The sequence below is a fragment of the Pundamilia nyererei genome, unplaced genomic scaffold (assembly GCF_000239375.1).
Source record: "Pundamilia nyererei isolate P.nyererei 1_Seehausen unplaced genomic scaffold, PunNye1.0 scaffold01005, whole genome shotgun sequence".
In the NCBI taxonomy this organism is placed as follows: Eukaryota; Metazoa; Chordata; class Actinopteri; order Cichliformes; family Cichlidae; genus Pundamilia; species Pundamilia nyererei.
This window is the reverse complement of record NW_005188406.1, coordinates 17,060-29,752: the sequence shown is the minus strand read 5'-3', so window position 1 is coordinate 29,752 and position 12,693 is coordinate 17,060. Positions and strand designations below refer to the sequence as shown.

The 12,693-nt window shown below is 41.9% G+C and overlaps 1 protein-coding gene across 4 annotated transcripts in view; it reads left to right on the top strand.

Annotated features, from left to right (window-relative positions):
* Positions 1 to 11,529, top strand: part of LOC106456017 (uncharacterized) — a 16,488-nt gene extending 4,959 nt beyond the window's left edge. Inside the window, exons 2-6 of one of the 4 annotated variants that reach the window (XM_013908053.1) lie at positions 5,098 to 5,184; positions 5,782 to 5,954; positions 9,551 to 9,660; positions 10,099 to 10,163; positions 11,282 to 11,529. In XM_013908053.1, coding sequence (XP_013763507.1) covers positions 5,098 to 5,184; positions 5,782 to 5,954; positions 9,551 to 9,660; positions 10,099 to 10,129 — 401 coding nt within the window. In that variant the 3' untranslated portion in view covers positions 10,130 to 10,163; positions 11,282 to 11,529. Of the gene's footprint in view, positions 1 to 5,097; positions 5,185 to 5,781; positions 5,955 to 7,467; positions 7,634 to 9,550; positions 10,164 to 11,281 lie in introns of those variants that run through there. The other 3 variants (XR_001290203.1, XM_013908055.1, XM_013908054.1) reach the window with 3 other exon arrangements.
* The last annotated feature ends 1,164 nt before the right edge of the window (positions 11,530 to 12,693 follow it).

The window sequence follows — 12,693 nt, the reverse complement described above, 5'->3', positions numbered from 1 at the left end:
TGCCGCCTGGAACAACAGAACGTAGCTGTCAAACAAAACCCAAACAGTCCTGACCCGCGACAAGATGAAACAGGAAAGTACCACAGTGTAATCCATTTATTTCAACAAAGTAACTGTATTCTGAATACCACCTTTTTAAACGGTAACTGTAACGGAATACAGTTACTCATATTTTGTATTCTAAATACGTAACGGCGGTGCATGTATTCCGTTACTCCCCAACACTGCCTCTGTATCCAGAGGCCGGTGGGTCGATCTCTTAAGTGTGCTTGAACACTATGTTGAAACAGAGAGTCGCCGCTTTTCTTTTCCAAACTGTCAAATGTTTGGTCAAACTGGCTGGAATCTCCAAATTGTGCACATCCTGTCCTGCTGTTGGGCTTCTGGCACTATTACAGATATGTAAATGCTCTTGTTGACCACAGACTTTCTATCAAACCCAGTGAAGGAGACCTAACAGGAAGTGTCCAGTTCAAACTCGTTTCTGGGAGATTGATGGCTGCAGCTCTGAGGTGGAAACTGTAACTGCAGAGCAGCTGTGCTTCCATTTGTGTGTTAATTAGGAACACTAACATCTCTGAGAATGCAGGCATCATGTTGAGTTTCTATTCAGACCTTCAGAGGTCAGCTGAGGGTTTCGGACTTGAGATCCTGTCCTCGTGTGTTTCAGGATCAAGTGCAGTCCAGCAGCTGTTTTTATATTTAAGTAACTAAGTAAGTAAAATGTATTTATGAAGCGTTTTTCACAGATAAATCACAAAGTGCTTCACAGTAAAATAAGAGATGGATATAAAATATATAATAATTTAAAACAGAAAAGAATTAAAAGCTTGTCAATATAAAAATGTCTTCAGCTGATTTTTAAAAGAGTCAGTGGAGTCACGCTGCCTAATCACACTTAGAGCTGGTTTCAGCAGGTCACAGATATACTGGGGAGCTTGATATACTGGGGAGCTTGATATACTGGGGAGCTTGAGCATGTAGGATCCTACAGGTTAAAACCAACATTTTAAAGTTCAATTTCAATTCAATTCAATTCAATTTTATTTATATAGCGCCAAATCACAACTAAAGTCGCTTCATAGATACAGAGAAAAACCCAACAATCAGATTAGCCCCCTATGAGCAGCACTTTGGCGACAGTGGGAAGGAAAAACTCCCTTTTAACAGGAAGAAACCTCCAGCAGAACCAGGCTCAGGGAGGGGCGGGGCCATCTGCTGCGACCGGTTGGGGTGAGAGAAGGAAGACAGGAAAGTGAAACCTAAAATTTACTGACAACCAATGAAGAGAAGCCAAACCTGGAGTGATGTGTGATCTTGTGTTTGTGGCAGTTAAAAGTCTGGCCGCAGCTTTCTGCAAAGTCTGAAGACGATCCAAAGCTGATTAATTAAAAACCAGTTACAGTAATGCAAACAGGAAGCATGAAGAATCGTCTCGGGTTCAGCCTCTGACACCAGCAGGCTGAAATATTTCTTAGGAGATAGAAACAGCTCAGAGACGCTCTCACCACATTAAACTGTTGAATATGACACCGAGGAGTCTGAAGCTCAATTCAGCAGAAGAGTCTAAGAAGCTGACACGCCGCCTGATTTCTGAAATCACGTTATCAGTAATCAAAGTTTCTCTTTTATGAGAGTTTAGCTGGAGAAATCGTCGTTTAACCACGGCGTGATGTCTGACAGGCAATTACTTAAACTAGACAATTTATAAAACTCTTTGAAAGAACAGTATAAGTGAATGTCAACAGCATAGAGATGATTGGAGATATTTTTGTAACGCCTAATGATTTTGGCCTCGGGGGAAAATATAGAGCAAAAAAAAACTTGGACCCAGGACAGATCCCTGAGGGACCCCACAAGGCAGACGTCACAAAAACAGTCAAGATCTTTCAGATAAATTTGACATGAACTATTTTAAAACGCCAGCAGGAATCATGATGCTGTAATCTACAGTATCAAAGTGAGGCCAACAGAACCAGCACTGTGTACTCAGACATCATCACACACTTTAAGTAGAGCCGTTTCAGTGGAGCGCGATTAAAGAAAACCAGACCTGAAAACATCCATGACAGAAAGAGTTAAGTTGTTTTGCTACTGTTCGGAAGAGCTGCATGCAAACGAGGTTTTCGTTAACTAAAGTGCTGTGTAGATGTCGACTTCTACAGTTTGTTTCCACGAGAAACACGTTTCTCCTTAATCCAAACTACAGTTGGGTTTCTGGCTCCTGGCGTCACTTTGGTAAAAAGCCTGATATTCATCAGACGACAGCAGATGGTTTTGTTTTCCCCCCAAAAAAGCTTCTGATGTGTAAAACTTTGGTGACAGCCACACGCTGTTTATACAGATCACTGTTAGAGGACTGAACTTGTGACAAAGGGGATTTAACGAGCTGCAGAGTGAACAGGAAGTGAAGTTTTATTTGTGTTTGTGGAGATAAGACTCTGAGACTCTTTCATGAATCAGTGTGATGGTGTTCAGACAGTGAGCAGAAACTTTTCCCAGAGAAACTCTGGGCTCAGCTGATGTATGTGAGGGAGGAAGAGGAGCATCCTTGGGGACCAGGATTCCCACCAGAATGTGACTGAAGGCTTTTCTCATCGCTTTTCCCTCCACGACCGGTCCTCTTGTTGTCAGCGCCTCGATCCACCTGCTTCAGTGGCACAGAGCGGAGAATCAGCGCCCCCTGCTGGTTGTGTGAGGGTGCCCGTAGCACTCATGTATACATACATGCTTGCATGAATGTGTGTGAGTGCGTGAATGAGGCAAAATGCTTTGAGTGCTCAGGTGAAGTAGAGAAGTCCATGCTTTTAACAATAACATCCAAATCTGGGCAGACCACCAGTCTTATTCTGAGCCTTGTTTTCCCATCTGTCCAAACTTTCCCGACTTTTCCAAGACAGAAACTCAGTTTTGAGATTTTCCAACACCACAGAAATCTATATTTCATCCCTTTAAAAACTGTTTAAAAGCCTTCCTGTATGCTGAATATCCATGTTGTTCCCACAGTGATGGCCTTCACATGACTTGCTTTGAGTTTCCGACTCTTCATGCGTTTTCCTGAATCGTCCATGTTTTCCAGATGTGCTGATCTAAGAGAAGTTTGTCCTTCTTTGTGGTAAACATGTTTTTCTGTGAGACTTCCTCTGCTGTCTGCGGACGCTCGGCCGTGTCCTGTGCGAGGCTTGTGGTTGTCGGATGCTCCTTGATGGCGTGTCTCTTCACATCAGTCACACGGCAGGAAGAAATGTCCAAAATCCTTCAGCTGTGATGGAAGCTGCAAACTTTTAATTCACACAGTGACAAACTTTAAAGCTGTCTTACTATGAATGTTCCAGCTTATTACACTTTGCTGTCTGAGAAACAACCCCAGCACACCCTGTTTATAACCTGTGGTGACCAAAGTTTACCCAGTCACATCGTTTTGGGCTCACGTCTTTGTTACAGAAAGCAGGAAATGATAGTTCAAATCTCAGAGCAGCATCTGAATCTCACGTCAAAGCCAAAAGTCAGCACTCAGAATGTCTTGATGCATCCTCAACAAACCAGGAAAGAAAGCTGATTGTACTGATCAGTATCCAGGTGACTTCTCCAGTCTCGCCTGACTGAGCCAAGGTTAGCTGAAGACAGCAATGACACCGATTCAAACCAAAACCACGACGATGACAGCACTGTTGCCTCACAGCAAGAAGGTCCTGAGTTCAGTTCCAGCATCAGGTCTTTCTGTGTGGAGTTTGCATGTTCTCCCCGTGTACTCCGGCTTCCTCCCACAGTCCACACACATGCAGTTAGTGGGGTTAGGTTAACTGCAAACTCTAAACTGCCCATAGGTGTGAATGGTTGTCTCTCTGTGACAGACTGGGGACCTGTCCAGGGTGTCCCCCTGCCCCTCGCCCTGTGCTAGCTGGGACAGGCTCCAGAGCTGCAGCTTTCACTCATTTCTTGAATAAAATGTTAGATTTGGTAAAGTTTTCCTTGAAGGTTAAACTTGTTCTACACCTGTGCAGTGTTAGACAACACAGCATAGCTCCACCTCCGCTGTGTGATTTAACATTACGTTTACAGTAAAGCTCACAGCTGGAGAAGGTCACTCTTGGAAATGTTAATAACTTGAAACAAGGTGCGGTGAATGTGGCGTCCAGGCTGTTCCAGAGCAGATAGATTCATAACAATAATACGTCTGTGAAAACATGCTGAGGCTCACATCTGAAGACAAACACTCCCCACAGTTTCTTCTGGAGGCCAGTGGAGAAATAACTTTGATGCATGGAGTAATGGAAACAATCCAAAACTCTGAAAATATGAGACAACTCCTCAACGGAGCTTCACGGGGTCAGAGAGTCATATTTACTCGAGTCAGACACACTTTTTACAAACCTTAACAGTTATCCAGAGCTCACGGAGCATTTCTTAGAGTCTCCTGTTTCAAATACATACAGAATATGAATCCATTAGGTTATTTAAGGTCTGCTTTACCAGCTGCAGCTTAGTGATGGACAGACGAATGCTTCTCCATTCATAATCAAGTCAAACTGAAACTTGTGATGTTGAAACGGTTCCTGTAGCTCATGCTTTTCATTGGTCATGTGATGTAAGACTTTTATATGATTTGAGAGACACACAGACGGTTTGTTGTACTGCTGTTTGGGCGGGGGCGGGGGGGTATTGGAAGTAAACAGAAACTGGAGATCGATTCAAACCTTCACAGAGCTCAAAGTGACAGGACACAAGATTAAATTCAGGATAAATAAATCAAATGCTTCATTTTCTTTCTTAACACAATAGGATATAAAAAGGATAAAATAACCACAATGTCATATTACAGCTAAAGAAAGCACATTAAGAAATTTGTTTAAATCAAATCAAACTTATATGTATTTGATTTTATTTAATTTTTTCACAATTAAAAGAAATGAAAGAAAGAGAAACATCAATTTGAAACAGTCTGAAGTGGAAAACGATTATTTTGAATATTTTTCTCCTGATCGTTTGTTTTTCAGAGCGTTCGTCTCAGTGTGAAGCTCAGCTGAGAAGCTTCCACCCTGTAACACTGAAGCTGTCTCAGAGACAGACACTCACTCATCTGCATTTTGCTCTCAGGTTCTTGGGCCCAGCATTATGATGATTTCACATCATCTCCAGATTACGACTCTGACTACAACTCCACCTTTGAGTACAGCTTCTTCAGTAAGTCCCTCTTAAGTTTCTTCACTAAGAAAATGATTTCTCTCCCACAGGTCGCTGCGTCTGAAAACACCGAGGCAAACCAGGCCACTTTAGTTACAGTTAAATATGAACATATTTAGACATTAATTTAGACTCTTCATTATTGACATGTTGTTCAAGGTAAAGCTGACATTCTTCAGCTGTAACTTGATGTTAATACTGCATGGACTGATGTTTAAATGACATCACTGTTTGTCAGTGTGACACGTGCAGCCTGACAGGGTAGCCCGGTGGGGGCATGCTGAGGGTCTATAATGGTGGGCCACAATATCAGCAACAGTGTATACAACATGTGCAAATATGCAATAAACTGAGTTCTCAGTCGCATATTTGTTACACTTGCATGTTTGAAACGATCCAAGTAATCTACAAAAAAGATTCATCAACTCGAAAACTAAGAAAAATGTATCAAACTCTGAACATGGAATGAAACATTTTATTACTTCAAATCTACAGCCCATCAGTTATTATTCTTGTTACTGTTTCCAGTGAAACGATGGGAGTCGTTTAGCTTTCAGAGGTGATGCACAGCTGATGGATGTTTGTTGGTGTTTGCAGGTAATACGAGCAGCGAGGACCTGGACAGACTTGTGGAACGCTACCTCGATCCAGACGAAACTACGGAGGACACTGGAGGACCAGAGGAGGAAGTGGCTGTAACCATGGTGATTACAAGAAGAACAACAGAGGGGGTCAACGCTCACGGCACTGCACCATTTCCTGTATGTTTGGTAAGAGCGAGTATTGAGAGGCGGGGCCCGACTGTGACTGAAAATTGGCATTTTTGGTGTTTATTGAAGCAGATTAGAATCAGGTTGGTACAGCTGTTGCTGGGTTGGAACATCTTAGTCGCACTGTGACAATTAAAGGTCCCACTTTAGCTGTTAAATGGTCTGGTTCTTATATAGCGCTTCTTTCTACTCTTCTGAGCACTCAAAGCTTTATACAACTTGTGCATTCACACATTGTTCTAAGTACTTTCTAAGTAACATTCACACACATTCATAGTCCGATGCATCGGAGAGCAATTTGGGGTTAATATCTTGCCCAAGGATATTTGGCATGCAGACTAGAGGAAGCCAGGAATCGAGCCACCAACCTTCCGATCAGTAGATGACCTGCTCTACCGCCTGAGCTACAGCCACCCTTGACCATGAGCTACTGTTAGCAGTAGCTCATGGTCAAGCAGCCATTCACTTTACCTGAATCCTAGAATCTCTCCCCTCCTGATTATGTCGCTCTATCTATTTTCTCACTGCTTTAGTTGAACCTTCCTCCATCTGTCCCTCATCCTGTTGGGCCTGCCTGTAAGATGTGAAACAAAGTGACTTTGATAAACATCCTTATTGATCCAGTTTCTCTTCTGAACAGAGCCAGTTCACAACAGCATCTCTTTAAAGTCTTATGATAATGTGGTGCTACTGAGCCAAAATCACAAGTATTCCTCTGTTGCTGAATCCAGTTGAAAAGTATAAATGAATTATGTATTTTAATGTTGGCTTAACAAACAGCTTCATTCTTTTCTCATTTCAGTGGCTCTCATACACCTTCGTAATTTTCAGCTTCGCCACTTCTTCCACACAAAAGGTGTGAGTGCACAGCGAAGGTGGGGAGGGTCCTGTTGTGTTGAGAGATTTGATTAGACAGTCTCAGTATTGAAAATGAGTGACGGGCTGTGCATCCGACCTTCAATTGACCCAAACGTGCATCTACCTCCCGGGAGAAGCCCGGCGTTCAGAGATATCGATCGTGTCCTGAGGAAAACGAACTCTTTAGCTTCTGCTGAGCTCCTTCATGATTCCTCAGCTCCGGGTTTGGATCGGAGCTGCAGGACCTGCTGATCCACATCCAAGCTGAGCTCTGCTGGTATTTATAGATGTGCTGACTGAGCAGCTGCCTGCAGACTGAGCCCATCTGCTTTGTGTAAAAAAGAATAGGTCTGATCTCTGCTGGCACCAACAAACACAACGCTTCTCAAATCCGTGAATAAAAACAACTCGAGTGCAGTAAAAAAACACCAGAAACAGGACAGCAAAGGATCTGTTCATGTTTAAACATTACATAGAGCTGATCTGAGGTCTGCTGTTCTTGGTCTTGTCAAGTTCACTTTGGTTGAGTTCCAGCATCCATTAACTCACAAAAGAGCCATAAATCTGCACCACAGAAGAAGAAAGGAGTTCACAAACTGCTGTTGATCTCTGTGAGGAAAAACATTTCATAATCCTGCCTCTGTGTCCCCGTCAGGTTTCTGTGGTCAGGCTGAGAACTCTGCTGAGCCTCATGGTTCACCAAACCCTGAGTCAAAGCCAAACCTTCAGGTCGAAACTCAGAAAACCACACACGGTTTCACTTAACTCCCAGTTTATGAATTAAACTATTTTTAAAAATATGTTTCTCTTCCACTGCATGTCTGTATTTCTTCCTGTTAAAAGGGAGTTTTTCCTTCTCACTGTAGCCAAAGCGCTTGCTCGTAGGAGGTCATATGATTGTTGGCGTTTGCTCTGTGCCTTCCAGTACAAAGAGCCTCGAGGCGACTGTTACTGTGATTTAGCTCTGTGTAAATAAAACAGAATCGAAAAGTTTAAACTTTCTGACGGTGCTGAATTTAAATCTCTGCCAGGATTCATCCAAAGATGGTGATAAAAGTTCAACTTCCAAAACTTTATTTAGAGCCAACAAACCTTTTTTCAAATTTGCTGATGTTTCTATAAACGCACCTTTCATGTTCATCAAAGCTAATGCTAGAGTTTAGAAAAGTATCCAGGATGGTTGTTAAGTGGCAAGCCTGTAGAAGGATTTTTGTTCATCATTAGGCTGCCCGCTGCACAAAGTGCGTCTTTATATGTCATTTGAGGACCTCCATCTTTGGTCCACTGACGGGTTGTTTTGTGACGCCAGGCGACGTCTGTTTTGTTTGACGTCCTCTGTCTGCTGTTGTCGGGAGGACCTCTGTGTACGCGCTCCAAATAGTCCAAATTTGGTTGTTGTACAAGTCTTTTAAAAACGGAGACACCTTTTAGACATCGTTTTCATAACGCTGCTACATGTATGCAATCCACCGTGATCTGCAGACAGTTTTCTGAGCAGATGGTCCAGTTGATGAACAAACTTCTCATACGTCTCTCAGAGCAGGCGACCATCACAGCACCATTCACGCCCTCTGACAAGGCTTTTCACAATAAAACAGGATACTTAAAAATGAACCTTATATAATGCAAATGCTCTTTTAAACGTATGAAACACATATTTTAATGAATGACAATTTGAACCTGGTTACAAACAAATAAGCTGATTAACTAAAATAAATAAAACATTTAAAGAAAATCAGTATAATGTAAAATAACCAAAAATGATCCACATGAATGAATCAACAGGCTAAGACTAGTTATCCATATTCATGTCATGTTGATAACGACAATGTTGACATTTGTAAATTAAAAAATATTGCATTTATTAATCATGTACATTTCCTGCACCTCTCCACAATGTCCAAATAAGTGTCCAGGTTGGGTCACTGTTGGACGTCCTATACATGTCCAGAATTGGTCATGGACCGGCAGACCCAATATAGACCTGACGTCCAATGTCCAGTGGGTGAGCTGTGCCCTCTCCCCTCCTACAAGGTCCACAGTCTGTGATCTGTGCTCTGATTTGTCTGGATCAGTAAAAACATTAAAATCAACGTTATTCATACAGCAGCTTTAACAAAAGTCCTTCAAAGAGCATCACGAGTGACTGCGCAAACACAAACAGTAAAACAATTACAGACAACAATCAGCAAAGAAGAAATAAACATAACAAACATAGATCATTTAAATACAACCTCAAAAACAGCAGCGATGTGAAAAATACAATAAACTTCTATTTATTGGAAACAAACCAAAAGTGCCACCTAGTGGTCTTAACGGGATATGACATCAGATCGCTGCAGACCTCCATCTGGAACAACGAGAATCACAACTCTTCATTATTCAGAGCAGAAGCATCACCGTGTGGCACAAACAGAGGAGACAGAGATCTCTGCTCCTGTGTTTCATACACAACCACAGGATGAAGCTTTATTAGCACAACAACACCAAACAGAAACAGTGACAACATGTCACTAACTGGTGCACCAGTCTCAGTCCACACTCAGTAGAACAAACGGTTGTAGTTATGTTATAAATGAACATTAAAAACAAGAGATTCCGTTTTAAACCACAACAGTCACCTCGAGGTGCTTTTTACTGTAAGGTCGACCCTACAGTGATACATATGAAGAGTCAACAATTCTACTCCTCTCAGTTCTATAAATATCAACACTTCACGAGTTCTTCTGATTCCTCAGAGGCAGCCGATGGAAGACAGCACACTGCTCCGTAGACCATTCAACACTTTATTACTTCTAGAAGGGAGATGCGTCCTGCACGACACGTTGCTGCAGATCTCAAAATGCTGGTGTGCCCCTTTATTACAGAAGCTCTCTCATTCTAGTCTAAACAACAGTGTCGCAGTAACTTTCCACCAGAGATGCTCCCCTCTTATCTACTTTTTCCCAGGCGAGAGCGAGAGTCTGCAGCTCTCTACTCCCCAAGGACACATGGTCTCATGCCTTTATTTTCAGGGCTGTGTCCACTACTACACTATATAACTTTATAACACTTATTAATAAAAAAGCATAGATTATTGAGGCACTGAAAAATTATTTATTCCCCACAGTTATTTAACATATAATCACAGTAAACTAGTAATAACAAAACAACTAACAAGCTTCATGGTCAAACTTTCTAACAAAAACAATAAATATGTTGTCAAATGTCACTTATGACCCACTGAAGATGATGATGAAGACTATTTAACCATTTAACAAGCTGATGATGTGTTTACTGTCTGCAGGAAATCAGGACGCTGCTCTGGACTCTGGTGATCCTGTTGGTCCTGCAGCAGCTGCAACACACACTGTGAGCCAACACACACACACACACACACACACACACACACACACACACACACACACACACCATTTAAACATTAGGAGAACCAAACTCTTCATAACATGCAGCGTTAAAGCTGAAGTTTCCTCAGTAAGAACTATAAATGCGGCTCAGGTCTGATCCCAGTTCAGTTAAACCTGAAACTTTTTGCTGTTGGAGTCTTAAAAACAAAGACTTCACGGAGGCCCAACGAGTTCAGTATTAACAGAGTTTTAGTTTTAATAATGAATCCAAATGTTACAACAACTTGCTAAAAAGTTGGAAGTGTGTCTGTGGTGAGAGTGAGTCTGGCCTTTCCAATGATTCAATCAGATAAAAGTTGCTGAATGAAAGTTTGTCTGCTGTCAGGAGGAAAGGTTTCCCCTCCTCTGCTTCCATGTGGAGTCTTTTGTTCCTTTTAGTTCATGAATAAATGAAAATCATAGAAATGTCAGATTTTCTACTAGTTTTCAGCTTCCACTGGAGCGTCTTTGTTTAACGGGCTGACCACAGGAAATATATTTATCCAAAGCTTGTTTCGGTAATTATATGCAAATTATTTAAGTATCCAGATTTGTTTGGGCTGACTTTGCTCTTTTCGGTCACATGTGTGTAATCTTTAATATAGTTGATTTGTCAAAATATAATATGTGCTTAAACATGGAAATGCACAACTTTCAGTCTAAGTAGATGAAAGCTGCTGACCAATCAGCTTCTGTTGTCACAGCATGAATGGATGGAAGCAAACATTCAGGCTGTAACAGTTGCTGTTGTGGCTGTTGTAATACAGTGTATTACCACATGGTGGCGCCTCTTGTGTCATGGCTGGTAGGTCGCCCCCTTTTTCTTCTTCTTCGTTGAACCATCTCTGATATGGATCCTCCGTGTGTAGGTGCACTAGTGCGCTCTGGAGTAAGGTGTGGCAGAGCTGGTTGTTTTATTTGTAATATTTCAAACAAGCGAGTACTTGTGGAAAGTCGTGGCTCGTTGACGATCCACCTGCACACCTCCACGGCTGGCTTCATCTCCACCACACGTTACAAGGCGTTTGGTTTTCTTTGAATTTGCACAGTTTGATGTTTGATGTGATGTTTTTCATGTTGCAGCTGGTGACAGGTGTCGAGACAAGCCCCTCAGCTCCGTCCTCAGTGAACATGGCTCCTCATGGGAGCAGGTGGACCAATCACAGAGCTTCTTTCCTGAACCATTTCAGAAAGTTTGCAGACAAACGCCTGGAAGATTTCACTACGTGGTGACATTTTTATTATACGTAAAGACGTTTTTTGATGGAACTGCTGATTAAGCCATACTTTAGAAAAGATGTTTATATTTGTAATAAAAAGATGTTTTTAAAGACAATATGAAGTTATTTTGTGTCCTTATTGTGCAAACAAACAACATAAGTGTTTGTAGTTGAGTGCAAACAAGCACTGTGTTACAGAATAAACATGTTGATGGACGGGGTCAGCGGCCTGGAGCTTTCATTTTTTCTCCAAATCACAAGTGTTGTTGGCTGAACTGTGAAACGTCAGCTGAAAGATTTCTATTACAGCAGAACCGTCACTGTGCAAACGTTTGCATCTGTTCATATTCAGGATCCAGGAGCGGATTTGGATCCACAGTTTAATCACAGATTTATTTGACTTGCGATACATTTTTGATTGTGCTGTTTATAGTTTTCCTCTAAATCCTGTTTGTTTGCATAAAAAAGACACAAAAGTGACAGAATAAAAACACGATTGTATGAATGAGCATATTTGCAGATACATTTATATATAAACAAATAAAGATGAAGTATTTAAAGTGGACCCCAGCATCCTCCGTGGTTACAATCATCAGTTTGTCAGCGACATGTTTGATTGTTTATTTGGATGTTTGATCTTCCTGTTCGAAAAAACAAAACTGCAGTCCCATCGACAACATGCTGAAAACTATTTTTATTAAAAAATAAACATTTTCCAAAACTTTCAGCAGCAAAATAAGTTTGACAGAAAATCCGCATGAAGTAGAAAACACCTGGACTTCTATAGGTTTGTGAATGTGGCAGCTCGCATCCAAAAGGGCTTCCTAGCAGCGGCAGAGATGAAGAAGACGGCCGTAGTGATCGATGTAGCGGTTCCCAATGACAGCAACATCAGGAAGAAGGAACACGAGAAGCTGGAGAAATACCAAGCGCTCAGATGTGAAGGCTGTGTGCAGGCAGGAAAAGGACCCAAAATGCAGACTCACGGAAACCAAAGGTGAACTTAAATACAGCTTTAATGCTGAACTCAAAAAGTAGCAAACTTCCAAATCAACTTACGCAGACAGCCAGAAAACACAGCATGAATGAGGGTAAATACACAGGTCGCGTCCAAATTCATGGGCTGCATCCTCCTGAGGACGCATTTGTAGACCGATTACGTCACAGCGACGCGCCGAAGGCTGTCCAAATTCATAGACTCCTCTGAATGCAGCCGACAAATGCATCCTTCATTTCCCCGAATTTGAAGGATGGGTCGGGTGTGTCCTTCGTGGC